The sequence below is a fragment of the Heloderma suspectum genome, chromosome 3 (genome assembly GCF_057233095.1).
Source record: "Heloderma suspectum isolate Gila_16-S chromosome 3, 16-S_ref, whole genome shotgun sequence".
Lineage (NCBI taxonomy): Eukaryota > Metazoa > Chordata > Lepidosauria > Squamata > Helodermatidae > Heloderma > Heloderma suspectum.
In genome coordinates this window covers 7,374,282-7,391,169 of record NC_139460.1, presented here as the reverse complement: position 1 = coordinate 7,391,169, position 16,888 = coordinate 7,374,282, and the positions used below count along the sequence as shown (strand labels likewise).

The window sequence follows — 16,888 nt, the reverse complement described above, 5'->3', positions numbered from 1 at the left end:
GCAGAGCAAAAAGGAACTATAGCAAAATCGAAGCGCTACTCCAAAATTGATGGACCCCCCCTCCCCAACACGATGTATTCTGTGATTTCGTTAACTACTGCCCACACACTTTCAAATCTCTCTTCGTAGCCTTGAGGACTAGAAATCTGATTTTAAAATGAGAATAGGACAACCTCAGTCTGCTTATGTATGCTGCAAACACCAATTTCTGTGCTTATGCTCAAGGAGCTTCCAGAAGCCACTCTTGATGTGCTCCATCTAAGAAGCTGCTGCCAGGATGACAGAATGGTTGGCCCAACCCCACCATCTGTTTTCCAAGTTGCACGTGGACATTTATAAGGCCAGGATCTTCACTGGGTTTTGGGTCACTGCCTCTGTGTCGCTCTTTTAAGGCTGATTCCCATCTGCCAGCCCTTGATACATTGTGCAAGAGAGCAGAGACTCCTTATCTGACACTGCAGGCTGACTGTGAGAGATCCATTCATCCTGGAAGCCCCTCTCTGATTAAACTCCCTTGCAGCATTTCTTGCACTGAGCTCGCCATGCCCTCTTTTTACGAGCTGACAGCGTGGGATGGCGGGGGAGAAGGAAAGAGGACAGTTCTCCACTCCGTTGATGTGTTAGCTCACTCCTTGCCCAACCTAGAATCACAGAATCATAGAATAGTAGGGTTGGAAGGGGCCTACAAGGCAGTCAAGTCCAACCCCTGCTCAGTGCAGGAATCTAAGTCAGAGCATCCCTGACAGATGGCTGCCCAGCCTCGTCTTGAACGCCTCCAGTGTGGGAGAGCCCCCCACCTCCCTCGGGAATTGGTTCCATTGTCATATTGCTCTAACAGTCAGGAACGTGGTGCCCTCCAGATGTTCTGGACCAGTGGGTGAATGCCGCCATAAGGACCCGTGGGTGGGATGTCCCAGAATGACTCAAGGAGCATCTCTACACCAGCCTAAAATCCTGCATTTAAAACAGGGCTTTCTGCTGTGTTTTAAATGCAGGATCACAACAACTCCCCTTTTCACCTGCTTCCTTTCCCCCCTCCCCTTTCCCCCTCCTTCTCTCTGTATCTGAGTCTTCCCTATCTTTCATTGATCTCGCTCCTCTTCCTGTTGCTTTTCCTCTTTTCACGTGGAACAAAACAACAACGGGGTAGTTTGATAGCTCATTATCTGTGATCTATTTAAAAACGGAACAAAGGGCATTTAGTGCAGGAGACGCCTTGGAGGTTCATGTAAAGAGCCTGCAAACTTCTGTGATTGGAGCCATAAAAGCTCTGTGTGAAGAAAGCCAAGGACTGCCTTTAGCCACATGCACCAGCCCAGTGTTAAGATCCTTACCCAAGGCTCCTCTGCAGGTCCCTGCATCCTTTGTGGCCTCTTCTCTTCTGGTGCCTCACTGCTGGAATTCTTTTACCAGGGAAGTGGGTGCCATCTCTTATTTGTGTGCGTGTGTGTGTGTGTGGGGGGGGGATCCTGAGAAAAATTAACCCAGGTTTTTCTGGGATGTTTAGATTACTGCCGTCTAATTCTGTTCTACTGAATAAATGTTTATTAAATTCTGAAACATTTTTATATCCTGCTGCTGCCTAAACTCCTTGTAAACCACATTGGGAGGCTGTACACCTGAAAAGTGGCCTGAAGATGCTTAAGGGCCCACTCCTATGTGTGTTTAGACAGAAAAATGTCCTATAACTCCCAGCATGCCATGCTGGCTGGGCATGCTGGGAGTTGTAGGACATCTTCCCCTGTCGAAACATGCACAGGACTGCACCCGAAAACAAATAAATACAATATGCCTGTGGGATCAGGGGGAAGCACAGAAAGAAGAGGATCCGCTGACAGGTTTGACTCCCCAGACAATCCCAGTTGACTTGTGCTGTCACAACTGGATGCTTTTGGTTGTGAGAACAGAGCACTGGATGGATCAGTGGAACAAAGAGAGAGATCTTGAACACACACTTGCATTTTGGGGGAAGACGCCCATTCACTCTTTCCCCCACCCCTCCTTCCAGATTTCAGGAAAGCTCACAATGCACAAAGCTGGGGAACCTAGCCTGGTGCTGGGGGCCAGTCGGGTGGAGCCCCCATATCCCTTTACACACCTTAAGGAACCATTCGCCAGCATTCAGGCTCTCCAAGTCGGTCCAGTTGAACATGGAGGAATGTCCATAGGCCAGGTCTGGAAACATGTCCTCCACGTTGGTCGTCCTCCGCAGCGTCTTGTCATGCATTAGGAACGGCACCCCGTCGTAACTGTGGAATGGAGAGAGGACAAGCATCGCCCTGTAACTTACAAGGCAGCACCTGCAGCACACTGAGTCGGCCTGGCTGGGCACCTGCCAAGGGGCCAAGCCCCAGCAGGGGGCCCACTCAAAACAGCCCCCTGGACTTGCTCCTCCTCTTCCCCGTTGCAACCTGCATGTCCCCCTGCCTCTCGCTCTGGCCCAGGCAATGGTGGTGGTGGTGAGGAGCAGCAGCAGCAGATGCCACGGCCCGCTGGCTCCCGGGCTCTCTGCTTGTCAGGGAAGCCAGTGGGAGCAACGGCGAGAAAGAGGAGGAGGAGCAAGGGCAGCTGGTGACCATGGTGGTGAGAAGGCAGGCTCACTGACGGAAGGGGGCATTGGGGTGTCTTGCCCAAAGACCCTACAACACCTGGAGCCAGCACTGCATGGAATAGGGAGACAGGAGCCTGCCTTCCCCTGAGCCAGACCCTTGGGCCATCTAGCCCAGTACTGTCGACACTGACAGGCAGCAGCGGCTCTCCGGGGTTTCAAACATGGGTCTTTCTCCGCCCTGCCATGAGATGCCAGGGATCGAACCCGGGACCTTCGGCATGCGATGCAGGAGCTCTACCACCGAGCTACGGCTCTTCTCACATGCAGCAGCATCAAACAGATGACGCTTTGACCAGCTGAGGCTGGAAAGCCAGATGTGCCCTCTCCTGTATGGAAAGGATCTGTCCATGTGCATCCAGATCAGTCTACTGGAGGGGAGGGGAGCTGTGGCTCAGCAATAGAGCCCCTGCTTGGCATGCAGGGGGTCCCAAATTTGATCCCCGGCATCTCCAGATAAGGCTGGAAAAAACCCTGCCTGAAACATGGGAGGAGCCTGGGGAAGGAGGACCAGCCAGCAGCTGCACCAGGCGGATCCTGAGCCTGCTTCTACCCCCGCCCACAGGTACTGAAGGCGGGGCTGCCAGAGGCTGCGCCTCGGCGTGCGCCTCAGCGTCGCGCCAAGTGCGACGCTAAGTGCGCACTTAGCGTCGCACTTGGAGTCACGTAGGATCTGAAGACCTACCCACCTGCCTCTCCAGAGACACCAGCAGCCACAATACCAGCATCAAATAGCAGCAGCAGCAGAGGGCAGCAGCTTTAAAGACAAGGGGAAAGGGGCAAACGTGGACTTTATCTGCTCCTTCTTAGCTGCTGTTCTCTTTTATCTTTTATATTTTTTAAACTGTTGTGCATTTTATACCCTAACATTTTAATATGTGCCTGGGAGGACAATTGGGCAACTCAGGGGGTCGGGGAGGTGCCACCATAACTGTGGTCACGGGCAGAGGGAGGTATGGCATTGGAGGATTAACAGGCCAGCTGAGGAGAAGAGGGGCTAGACACCTTACAGCTGTCCCCTCTTCTGGTTCTTCCCCCAACCTGATGGTTCCTGGCAGCCTTACCAGTCTGCCCTCGGGTCTGGTGGTGCTGCTGCTGAATGCCAGGTCAGCCCAAAATAAAATCTCCCTCATCCATGATTTGATTGTGGATGAGGGGGCTGACCTGGCATGTATTACTGAGACCTGGGTGGAGGAACTGGGAGGGGTCACTCTCTCCCAGCTCTGCCCTCCTGGGTACTCGGTGCAGCACCAACACCGACTCCAGGGTCGGGGAGGGGGGGTTGCCGTGGTCTATAGGAATTCAGTCTCCCTCTCCAGGCTTCCTGCTCATTCGAGTGCAGATCTTGAGTGTTTGTACCTTGTGTTGGGTACCTGGGACAGACTAGGGATTCTGTTGGTGTACCGCCCACCCGCTGCCCATCAGACTCCCTGCCTGAGCTGACGGAGGTGGTCTCGGACTTGGTGTTGAGGACCCCCAGGATGATGGTCCTGGGGGATCTCAACTTCCATGCCGAGGCCGCTGTATCCGGGGCGGCTCAGGACTTCATGGCCGCCATGACAACCATGGGGCTGTCCCAACATGTCATCGGCCCAACGCATATAAAAGGACACACGCTTGATCTGGTTTTCTCAACTGGGCAGGTGGATGGTGATCTGAAAGTGGAGGAATTAACATCTGTCCCTTTGTCATGGTCAGATCACTTCCAGCTGAGGTTTAGACTCCTGGCGGCCTTCCCCCTCTGCAAGGGTGGGGGACCTATTAAAATGGTCTGCCCCCGGAGATTAATGGATTCTGATGGATTCCAGAGGGCTCTGGGGGATTTTCCCGCTGGTTTGGCTGGTGCTCCTGTCGAAGTCCAGGTCGCTCTGTGGAATGCAGAGATGACTCGGGCGGTTGACACGATCGTGCCCAAGCGCCCTCTCCCTCTGAGCAGAGCCCAGCCAGCTCCTTGGTATACACCTGAGCTGAGGGCAATGAAGCAAGAGGGGAGACGGCTAGAACGCAGGTGGAGGAAAACTCGTGCTGAGTCTGACCGAACACAGGTAAGAGCCCACTATCAAGCCTACTCTGTGGCGGTGAGGGTGGCAAAGAGACAGTTCTTTTCCACCAGCATTGCATCTTCTCAGTGTCGTCCAGCGGAGCTTTTCCGAGTGGTTCGCGGCCTGTTACATTCTGGGCCAGGGAGAGAGACGGTGGAACCCTCGGTAGCACGCTGTGACAAGTTTGCATGGCACTTTGAGGATAAAGTCACTCAGATTCGTCATGAATTGGACACCACCATTAATGCAGTTCCATTGGTAGAGGCGTTCAGAGCACCGTCTGGTCCAGTTTTATTGGATGAGTTTCAGTTACTGAGGCCTGAGGATGCGGACAAGGTGCTTGGCCAAGTCCGATCGACCACTTGTGTGCTTGACCCTTGCCCTTCATGGCTTATTAAATCAAACAAGGAGGGGTTGTCCGGCTGGGTCCAGGAGGTTCTAAATTCCTCCTTTAGAGAGGGAGTGGTGCCTGCCGCTTTAAAAGAGGCAGTAACTAGACCACTCCTGAAAAAGCCTAACCTGGACCCAGAGGATGTTAACAATTATAGGCCAGTGGCCAACATCCCCTTCCTGGGCAAGGTGCTTGAGCGGGTGGTTGTAGGACAGCTCCAGGCACTCTTGAATGAAACGGATTATCTAGATCCATTTCAATCGGGCTTCAGGCCTGGTTTTGGAACGGAAACTGCCTTGGTCGCCCTGTGGGATGACCTCTGCCAGGAGAGGGACGGGGGAGTGCGACCCTGTTGATTCTCCTGGACCTCTCAGCGGCTTTCGATACCATCGACGATGGTATCCTTCTGGATAGGTTGTCTGGGTTAGGAGTTGGAGGCACTGCACTACAGTGGTTGGGCTCCTACTTGGATGGCCGATTCCAGAAGGTGGTGCTGGGGGATTATTGCTCTGTGCCATGGCAATTGTGCCATGGGGTTCCACAGGGCTCTATTTTATCCCCCATGCTGTTTAACATCTACATGAAACCGCTGGGGGAGGTTATCCGGAGGTGTGGGCTGAGGTGCCATCAATATGCAGATGGCACCCAGCTCTACCTCTCTTTCTCATCAAAACCAGGTGAGGCAGTGGCTGTTCTGAATCAGTGCCTGGGCACGGTAATGGACTGGATGAGGACCAATAAACTGAAACTCAATCCAGACAAGATGGAGGTACTGTTAGTGGGTGGTTCGTCTGCCCGGCTAGGTGATATTCAACCTGTTCTGGAGGGGGTTGCACTCCCCCTAAAGGATCAGGTTCGTAGTTTGGGGGTGCTCTTTGATCCAGAACTGTCACTTGAGGCACAGGTGAACTCAGTGGCACGGAGCACTTTTTATCAGGTTGGTATACCAACTACGCCCTTATCTGGACAGAGATAGCCTAGCTACAGTTATCCATGCTCTGATAACTTCTCGTCTGGATTACTGCAATGCGTTATACGTGGGGCTGCCTTTGAAAATGGTCCGGAAACTTCAGCTGGTCCAAAATAGGGCAGCAAGATTGTTAACAGGGACTGGCCTGCCAGCTCATATTACGCCAGTACTTTTCCAGCTGCACTGGCTGCCAGTCCATTTCCGGGCCCGATTCAAAGTGCTGGTGTTAACATTCAAAGCCCTTAACGGCTTGGGGCCAGGTTACCTGAAGGATCGCCTCCTCCCATATGTGCCTGCCCGGACCTTAAGGTCATCCTCAGCGGCCCTCCTCCGTGAGCCCCTGCCAAAGGAAGTGAGGCGGGTGGCTACTAGGAGGAGGGCTTTTTCTGTTGTGGCACCCCGGCTCTGGAATGAGCTCCCTAGTGAGGTTCGCCTGGCGCCTACATTGTACTCCTTTCGGTGCCAGGTGAAGACCTTTTTGTTTTCCCAGGCATTTTAGCATTTTAGCTTTCTAAATTTTTATCTTTGCTGTTTTAAATCTGTATTTTAAACTCCTGCACTGCTGCTAGGTTTTATTGTGGTTTTATTGTTATATTGTGGTTTTAATGTTCTGTATATTTTAAATTGTTTTATTGTGTGTTGTTTGGTTTTAATTTTTGTGAACCGCCCAGAGAGCTTCGGCTATTGGGCGGTATAGAAATGAAATGAATAAATAAATAAAATGAGAGGAACGCGTTGGCAATACTGGGCTAGAGGGACCCAGGGTCTGACTCAGTATAAGGCGGCTTTCTATGTAGTGCAGCCTTCCCCACCTGGTGCCCTCCAGAAGTTTTGGACCACAACTCCCAGCATTCATGACCATTGGCCATGCTAGCTAGCGTTGATGGGAGTTGAAGCCCACAACATCTGGTTGGGGAGCGCTGCCTGACTGAAATGTGCCCCATGTTGAAAATATTTGCGGACAACTACTGGCCCAGACTGTAACAGCGAGGGTTCAAACTGGTGCTCAGCAAATAGAGCATAATAGTCCCACATTACACCATCCCCACTGGCATCTGGCTGATTTTCAGGCCCATGTAAAAATTGCTGGCACTTGATCCTTAAAGCAGTGAAGTTGTCTAGGGCCAAGATCTCTCTCACAGATTGCCTGTTCTCTTTATTACCTTGTCTGATTGCTCAGGTCACTTTTGGGGGCCCTGCTCCATGCATCCCCACCATCTGATGCATGGCATGTGGTTACAAGAGACAGGGCCTTCTCTGTAGTAGCACCCAGGCTGCAGAACTTCCTCCCCAGGGAAACTTGCCTGGCTTCTTCCCTTGCCTTGTTACTAGCATTGTAGAGAGACAGACAAGGGCAAGGTCGGTTTTTTAAAAAGTGTTGGCAATTTAGGCCACAGGATACTGTCCAGCTCCAGCTTTGGGAAAGATTAACCACCAATGATATGGAGCATGGGTGTGGAAGTCCACAATGTAATGTCACACTACACACTCTTCATTTCTACACATCACAGGAGAAACAAAGGTAGAAACAACACATGGGTGCCATTTTGGGGCAGCAGCTGTGTATTCTTTTTAGGTAATCCCTAATTCCTTCTGGACACTGGGGGAGTGGACTCATCTGCTGGAAGCTCTCAAGATCTTTGCCACTGGAAATTCAGTTAACAGGAGCCCATGGTGTCTGAGTAGAGCTGACTTAAGAAAGACCCCCTTCTGTTAGTGTCTGGGGAAGAGATGTGACAGTGCTTGCTTAAAGAGTTTAATCTTTGGAATCAGCTCTGAACCCAAGATTAAAGCAGACACAGAAGGGCTTATGCCACCTTGGCCTCTGAATGTTCATTCACAGCCTGTTGGGGGTGCGTCGGAGCGCAGGGAGTGTGACAGCAGTTCAGCGTCTGAAGAGGAGCCGCCAGACATGGGGGAGGAATGTTCCCAGCTGTTCCAGAGATAGCGAGGCCAGCTCCTCAGGTTTCGAAGGTGCAGCTGGAGGAAGTTCCCTCTTCACCCCACCCCCACCCCCCGTTAGAGATAGTGAAGAGGGAGAGGCGCTGTTTGGCGAATCTGAATTAATAGATGCAAGACGCAGAGCCAAGAGGGACATGGCCGGGGCGGAACTCAGGAGGTCTTCCCGATTGGCCCTGTGTGAACAGCGGCGCTTAGAAGCCTCACAAGCGAGAGACCTCCCCCCACCCCTTAAGTTAGGCTAGGAAGCCCGCCTTCTTTCAAATGGTGGGCAACTTTCAGAGCTACCTTTTGAACCCCCTGAAGGCATTTCCTTACAGACTGAGAGTCACTGAGAATTTGCATCTGTATGCCCCTTTGTGGTAATGAACTTAAAAGCTGTAGATTGAAGCCTCTTGTCTGTGTTCGATTCAGTGTTTGAAGATCAGTGGGGGCAAAGGGAAACCTGACACAGCTTGGTGAAGAGTGCCATGTAGCTTAAAAGCTTGCATCCTCTCCATCGACAAGTGAAAATATGTCAAGTTCGCTGATTCCTTAACTCTATTCCTAAGTCTGCCTTAACAAATATGACAAACTGGGATGCGGGCATGGCTGTGAAACACGAAAAGAAAAGAACTGACAAGCAGCCTTCTCCGCACTCAGAGACTTGCCTGATCACCACATCTGCCTGCACGCCATAGACTTCCTGCTCCACTGCCTTCTGGAAGGACATCAGAGTGTTTTCGGGTGCCAGCTGGAGAAGAAACATGGAGAATAAACAATATTATTTATTCATAGAAACATGCTGCCAAACTGGACGCCGTACAAGTGATAGACCAGTTAGTTAAAATGCCAGCATTAACTATCCAAACACATTTAAAAATAGCATCACACACACAGAGAGACAGGCTCTGTCAATATCAAGCACTCTTGACTCAAAACCCCGAGAGGATCTTGACAAGCTCGTCTGTTCCTTGGAGAAGATAAAAGAAATGGTGTTCCTTGGACACTTTGGGTAGTATCCTACTGCACCCATGCGCTCGCAGGGCCCATCGCTCGTGCACCGGGGCTTCTGAAAATAACCTGAAACAAGCAGGAACGCTCATTACCAGAATGGGGCAGACCAGCAGAGCTTGCAGAAGGGAGCGCAACTGACCGGCCTGGGTCAGGAAACAAGTGCTCCTGCTTGCCTCCAGTGCCACGGCCCTGCTGCACTGCCCTGGATACTGTCCTCCACTGCAGTTCAGAGCTGGAAGCACCACATGTAAGATCACCGAACACTTGAGAACGTGGCGCATATCAAAAAAGGATGGTTGGAAGGAGTGCTATCCTAAATCCATAGCTACAATTAACTTATCCCTTTTTTCCGGCCTCTATCACCGGCAACCCATCACTCCCTACAGCAATCATTCTCAAACTTTTTTCTGGAGAACCCTGGGGCACCTTGCAAAGTTAATGATTACCCATGGGACCAGGCTGAAAGTTCTCCGGCAAGAACTTCTGAACAAACTGCAAGTGCCTGGGAGCAAACCCGTCTACTCTTCTTTCTGTGCTCATGGTCCCATTAGGGCCCCCATTTTAATGGCAGCCACCAATGGGGGTGTGCTAAATTCTCACCCCCAGAATGTACCTTGAAATAATGCTATCTGATGGCACTGCATCATTCCAACACATTCTGGGCCAAAAAGCAAAATGGCAGCCACCAGCCAAATGGTGACCCAAGGAGCGCATGGCGAATGCTATTTCCCTGCCCCCCAAATTCACCCCTCACTCCCTCAAAAACACTGAAATGATCCCTCATTTTTACTGCCTGCGAAGCGGGGGGTGGGTGGGCTCTATTTCAACCCAGCACAAAATAGTTCTCAGGATCCCTTGCAACATGTGCAAGGGACAACACCATTTACTGTTTTCTTTCCAATGTTTCCATTCCACCTTTCAGCACAAGCCCTCCTAAGGCAGGCCATGTGTATGATTAAAAACTTAAAATACAACCAAGTTTATGTTGTTACCATTACAAAAGCAAAACAGCACTCTAGGGCCAGCACAAAAAATAAGGCCAACCCGGAGCAGAGTTACCGCACTGCTGATATCGGCGCCACCAGCCTCCACTGCCTAAGGGTGCAAAGCAAGCCTGCCAGCTATGCCTATGGGAGAAAAAACCGTCTCTCTGCAGAACAGGGATAGGGAACAGGTGGCTCTACAGATGTCGTTGGATTGCAACTCCATCAGCCCTAGCCAGCATAGCCAATGGTGAGGGATGATGGGAATTGCAGTCCAATGACTGGAAGGCTACCTGTTCCCCATCCCTGCTAGAACAATGAACTTTCAGCTCTCTCACTCCAACCAGCCCCAGTTAAAAGACTAATTTCAAGAGTGACATTTAAAATAATAAAAAAAATTAAAATAGCGTCCCCAAGTTTCAAAAGGTCACACTATAAAAACAAAAATAAAGAGCGCTGTGCATGCGGCTTGCATGTCGGTGTAGCAAATGTGGCTTATTATCCATGAAAAGGAAGAGGCTTCTAATGAAAGTTGGAATAATGCAGGAAGGGATGAGAGAGGCTCTGAAACCTGGAGAGCATGTTTTTCTGGATTAAAGGAGACCTTAAAAGCCTTGGTTCCGGAAGGAAGGGATTTGCAGCAGCGAAAAGGAAGACCAAGCAATCCACTGCATTCTAGGCTGGAGTGGTGATGGAGGGGAGCTTCCCAGCCCCCTGACCTGCTGTCATCCCAGCAGAGCAGCAGCACGTAATTGCTGCCGGCCTCCTCCGATGTACCACTGATCTTGGCTCCAAAAGCCACACCTCGCAGTGAGATCAGACAGAAGCGACTGACCTAAACTGCAGGTCAAATGGTTCAGCTGGTAAAACACACAAAACCCAAGGGAAGAATGTAAATGAGGGCTTTGGTGAAGAAGACCAAAGCTTCTTCTAGCCCACTGTTCTGTTTTCTAGCCATGGACTGTTAGATGCCCACAGAGAACTCCCTAGCAAAGCATGAAGGAGATGGCCGTGCCCTGTTGGCCCTCTGGCACTGAATACTCAGAGATACTGCCTCTGAACATGGAGGAACCATTTAAGCCTCATGGCTAAAAACGGTGAATCTGTCAAATCATTAACCTTTTGGGGGGCAGTGGGCACATTGAGAAGGTTGAGAGAGGATCATGGGCACCCTCACAAAATGGCTGTGGCAGCTGTGGCCAGTCACAAAACACGCATTTCCCAGAAGGCAAACTGCTGAAGCTAAAAGAAATGTTGCTTGCCCAAGAATTTAAGTACAAGGCAGAGGTGGAGTCTGAGATCCCAAACAGAAGACCAGTCATTTGAACCCACAGATTTGTGCTCCATTTCACAGAAGGCGAACTGTTCAGGCTCAGAGACGTGCGGCCCAGAGGCCTTATAGGCAATAAGGATCATGCTGGAGGCTGACACTTCGTTTTGCAGCATGCCAGCCTCATCATTAATTTTGATTTTCATAAAAACAAATTTTAAAAAAAAAAATAAAAAACAGGAGAGGCAGGTAGCTTTGCGGGCATGAAGAGAGGTGTCCACAGGCACCACATTGGAGACCCCAGAGTGAATGGGGTAGGACCCACTACTGCACTATTTATTTATTTCTATACCGCCCAATAGCCAAAGCTCTCTAGGCGGTTCACAAAAATTAAAACCAAAAAAATTAAAACTACTATCACCACTCCAATACCACGAAGCAATCTCCATCACCATCAATATGATTTTTTTTTAAGGGGAGGGGGGAGAAAAAAGAAGGCTAGGGATAGGGAAGGGAGAGAAATAGGAAGGAAAGGGGTTGTGGGGAGAGAAACAGTATATACCCTGTAGGTAGATACCTGGAATTCCACTCTATTATTCTAGCTTCATGTTTGCACATTTATTTTTGTGTTTTCCATCTTTACCTTCCAGGTGAGGCAGTGGGGGAGACCCACACACCCACTATTTCATGGAATGAAATATCTTTAGATTTTTAATTAGGCAATTGGCTCCTTGCAACAGCTGCCTGAACAAATTCTTTTTATACAGCATATGCTCACTTTAAGCCAAAGACCAACAAGTATTAATGGGAGAATTAGCTGCTTTTAACAGAACGCCTTTGGCAGAAAGCATTAAGATAATGAGGTTGGGAAGTAAACACACTTGGCCAAGAGAGAGGAGTCTAAAGCAGGACTAGAACATCTCAGAATGATTTTTTTTGTTTTAAAAAAAGCAAGCCAGCAAGCCAAGGTGATGAGATGTGGTGAAGAAAAAGGCTCTTCTATAACAATGTTCTTTCTAGCTGTCTGCCAGCCCAAGGACGAGCACGCTTGCCTTTCCTTCTTGAACCACTCGACTGGTGCTGGCAGGAACAGTACTATTGGAAAACTGAGAGGGAGGGGGCTTTTGCAGATGACTTGGTGTTTATGCTGGATGAACCTTTAAAGGGAATTGAAATTCTAATGAAAAAATTAAAAGAATTTGGAGCAGTGGCACAGTTCAAAGTTAATAAACAGAAAACAAAAATGTTAACAAAAGAATATGAATGTTCAAGAAAAAAAAAGTTGATGGATAAGACTGGCTTCCAAATTGAAAAGAAAGTAAAATATTTGGGAGTCCTTTTGATAAATATGAATTGTATGCTTTTTCACCATAACTATGTTAAAGTGTGGAATGAAATTAAACAAGACCTGTTAAAATGGGAAAAATTACAACTATTACTTTTGGGAAGAATTGCAACGATCAAAATAAATGTATTACCTAGAATGTTATTTTTGTTTCAAATGATACCCATTATTACATTGGATTTACCTTTTAAGCAGCGGCAGAGAGATATAACGAAGTTTATATGGCAAGCAAAAAAACCAAGAGTTAAAATAAAAATTTTACAAGATGCAAAGGAAAGAGGTGGCTTGGGATTACCAGATTTTAAAACCTATTTTTCTGCCTGCTGCTTGATGTGGATAAAGGAATGGGTGACGTTGAAAAATAGAAGACATTTAGAACTAGAAGGACATGAATTGAGATACGGGTGGCATGGTTATTTGTGGTATGGTAAAACAAAAGTGAATGTAGATTTTAATAATCACTATATAAGAAAGGCTGTATTAAGAATTTGGAATAAATAGAAATTAAGGTTCTATCAAAAAATACCACATTGGATATCTTCACAAGAAGCAGTGCATAGAAGAGAATTTGATAGCACGCATAAATGGATAAGATATAATGATTTACTGGAACTGTCACAAGGGGAATATAAGTAAAAATCAAGGGAAAGCTTATTGGAAGAAGGTCATGTATGTCAGTGGTTTTCATATTTGCAAATTAAAGAAAGGTTTAAAATAGATGAGAAAAATGGTGGATTTGAACAAACAGAATCTGAGTTTGAAACAGCACTGTGTACAAATGATGAACATGTTATTGCTAAAATGTATAAATTACTGTTAAGGTATGAGACATAAAATGAACAAGTAAAAGATTGTATGATAAAATGGGCACAAAATGTTGGTAATAATATATCAATGGAAAAGTGGGAAAGTATGTGGGGAAAAGATTTAAAATTTACTTTATGTACAAGTCTTAAAGATAATTTTTATAAGATGATGTATAGATGGTATATGTCACCATTTAAATTGTCTAAAATGTATAAAGGTGTTTCTGGAAAATGTTGGAAATGTGAAGCTCAAGAGGGAATGTTTTATCATTTATGGTGCACTTGTAAAAAAGCTAAAACATTCTGGAAACGAATACAGTCTTTAGCTCAAAGAATATTAAAGACTGCTATAGAATTAAAGCCAGCAACTATTTTATTGGGACTCACAGATAAACACGTAAAAGAGAAGGGGGGAACCCTCTTTCTCTACATGACAACGGCTGCAAGGTTATTGTATGCACAAAAGTTGAAGAATGAAACAATACCAGCTGTGAGCGAGCGGATCCTGAAAACGATGGAGCTGGCAGAGAGGGCAAAACTTACTGTTATAATTAGAGAAGGGTCAACAACTAAATTTATGTTAGATTGGAAACCTTTTATAGAATGTGTACAAGAAACAGAGAAAAATGATATCTATATATCTGGATTTTGAACTTTGAGATGGTTCTCTTTCTTGTTGTTGTTGTTAAAATTAGGAGAGAAATGCGATAATGTCTGTGAACTCAATGTATGATGTACAACTAAGATAAGAAATAGAGAATAATAATAAGCATTCGGTGTGTAAGGGGAGCCAAAGGTAGATGTCTTACAATCTTAAAATATATTTTAGTGTATGTGTATTGTGTGTTTATGTTGTTGTTGTTGTTATTGTGTTGAGTTTTTCTTTTTTTAAAAAAAATAAAAAATTATTATATAAAAAAGAAAACTGCGAGGGAGGCAAGGGTAATAAACATGGAGCCTTTCAGCTGAGAAAGAAGCCCTGGGAGTGCTCCGTTTACCTGGGATAAGCAGAGAGGAAAAAGCTCTCGGAAGCTGCCTTACACCGAATCAAAACACTGGTCCGTCTAGCCCAGGCATTTTAAATTTTAAACCTTTTCCTTTCAATTGATCAATTCATTTGTTTGCTGCTTGAATCATTTTTATGCCTCTTATTTTGCAATTTTCCTGTTGTTATTATAATGCTATTTATCCTTTTATACAGACAGACAGACAGACAGACAGACACACACACACACACACACACACACTCTCTCTCTCTCTCTCAAATCACGGGGTGGTATCCAATGTTAGTCCTATGTAGACTATGCGGACCCACTGAAATGAATGACACATATGTTACCTATGACAATTCTAAGAGGAAACACGTGCCATGACACCACAAAATTGGAAGCAAACATTCGGGGGAATATTTGTCCATCCTCCCAGATATAGTCATATTTCCACAAATTGGGGAACATCTTGCTAGTTACATAAAGAAAAACTAGGCTTTATTCCATAGATTAATCAACTAAATCTTTAGCTGATTAAGTTGGCAAGGACAAATTTTAATCCACAGGGTGGAGACTTAAGAACACTCATTTATTTGGAGGGCTTCTGTACTTCTGGCATGATGGTTGATAAGGCATGACAAACACAAATTAAAAGGTGGACTTCCAATCATTAATGGTAGCTTTTGTTTAGTGTAACATTACCTTACACTTCAACTTCTCAAAAGTGTCTTTTATTGACGTGTTGGTGATATGCAAATGTATTTAAATGCATAGCTAATTGCTTAAAAAGCAGACCAGTGGTGTCACAGTTCCTTGAATTTTATCTCCAGTTCCTTGAATTTTTGAACTGACTCCCAAGATACCTAATCTTTGGCATGCAGTGGCTTTTAGCAGGTTCACAGTATCCAATCCCCACCCCACCCCACTGAAGCAGGGGACGGAAATGAACAGACAGAGCAGTAAAATGCACACCTACCATGGGTGCCCCGCGGTGACCAATAATGGCAGGTTTGGGCCCGAGATCCTTCTTCTCCATTATGCAAGGGGAGTAGATGGTGAGTGGGACCAGGTAAAGTGCAAGAACCACAGCAAAGTAGGCCCCGAACGTCAGTATCTGGGAACCTGGAGGAAGAAACGTGAGAGAGGGAAAAGAGAGACGTGATGAAGTGGCAGTTTCAGGGCCTGGGGCTCCCAAAAAAGGGGGAACAAGAAACCGAAGACCTCCCTGGATGTTCAGGGAGCCTGTACAGCAGCTGCCCTCAACCTGGTGCTCTCTGGATTTCATTTCAGTTCCTTTATTAAATTTTTATACTGCCCCATAGCCAAAGCTCTCTGGGTGGTTCACAAAAATTAAAAACCATTAAAAATACATTATGCACAGTGCAAGCCCATTTACATAAAAACAGAGAGCACGCACACAGGCAAGGTATATCTAAAAACAATGTTTAAACCATCAACTGAAGACAATCCAGGGCCTGATTAAAAACTCATTATATGCTGCCAAATGCCTGAGAGAAGAGTGCAGTTTTAACCGGGTGCTGAAAAGATAACGATGTTGGTGCCAGCTGGGCCTCGTCAGGGAGATCATTCCAGAATTGGGGGGCCACCACCAAGAAGGCCCTCTCCCGTGTTGCCGCCCTCTGAGCTTCCCTCACAGGAGGCACCCAGAGGAGGGCCTTAGATACTGAATGTAGTGTACGGGTCGGTTCATGCCCGGGGAGGTGCTCCATCAGGTATAGTGGTCCTGATGTGCTGGACTACAACTCCCATAGCTGGCTGGGGGATTAGGGAAATTGTAGTCCAACACATCTGGAGGGCACCAGGTTTGCCAAAGCTGCCATAAAGGCACTCCATGTTTGCGCACTGGCATCAGGGACATGTAGAACACACACTTTTCTGGCTCTAGGGATACCAACATCTCTTTACTTGCTCCTCCAACCCCTTCTCTCTCTCTCTCTCTCTCTCTCTCTCTCTCTCTCTGTCTCTGAAGAGCAGAATCCAACACAACCAACTTCAACAGCTTCTCCAAAAGCCCCTTAAAGTTTCCTTCTCAAACACTCTCAACTGTTTCCATTTACCAGGAACGGTTCCCAATCTTCTGGATCCCGGCCCTTCCTAAAAACCGTGTTAATGCAAGCAGCTAGTCAGCATCATTCTTCAGGCTTCAGCCTCCTTCCTGGGATCTCCAGACACCAGGCCTCTGAGTGAGAGGCAGAGGCATCTTGACTCTAGTGCAAAGGAAGGAGTAACTGCAGGCACAAGAATGAGCCATGGTACCACGCAGTGCACAGACTGTCATTTCACACACTGTGGCTGCTGAGGGACATTCTGAACTACTGAAATCCCGTAGGGCATCACCATTCTTGCTGTTTTTGTAGAAAACCCACTGTGTTTGGCTTTGGCAGCAAAGGGAAGGTTATTACACAGGAAACAAGTGCGATCTGCAACACAAAGTTGCGGTGTATCATCACACCCTGACAGGAGTGCTCCTGCTCAGGGTTCATGCCTGTCAGCCATGCCCTCCTCCAG

The 16,888-nt window shown here is 47.4% G+C and overlaps 1 protein-coding gene across 7 annotated transcripts in view; it reads right to left on the bottom strand.

The window, feature by feature from the left end:
* GDPD5 (glycerophosphodiester phosphodiesterase domain containing 5) overlaps positions 1-16,888 on the bottom strand; it is a 217,664-nt gene that overhangs the window by 31,601 nt on the left and 169,175 nt on the right. For all 7 annotated transcript variants that reach the window (XM_084842423.1, XM_084842421.1, XM_084842420.1 and 4 more), the window contains 3 exons: positions 15,336-15,481; positions 8,621-8,703; positions 2,099-2,249 (listed from right to left, as the gene is read on the bottom strand). In XM_084842423.1, coding sequence (XP_084698549.1) covers positions 2,099-2,249; positions 8,621-8,703; positions 15,336-15,481 — 380 coding nt within the window. The remainder of the gene's footprint in view (positions 1-2,098; positions 2,250-8,620; positions 8,704-15,335; positions 15,482-16,888) is intronic.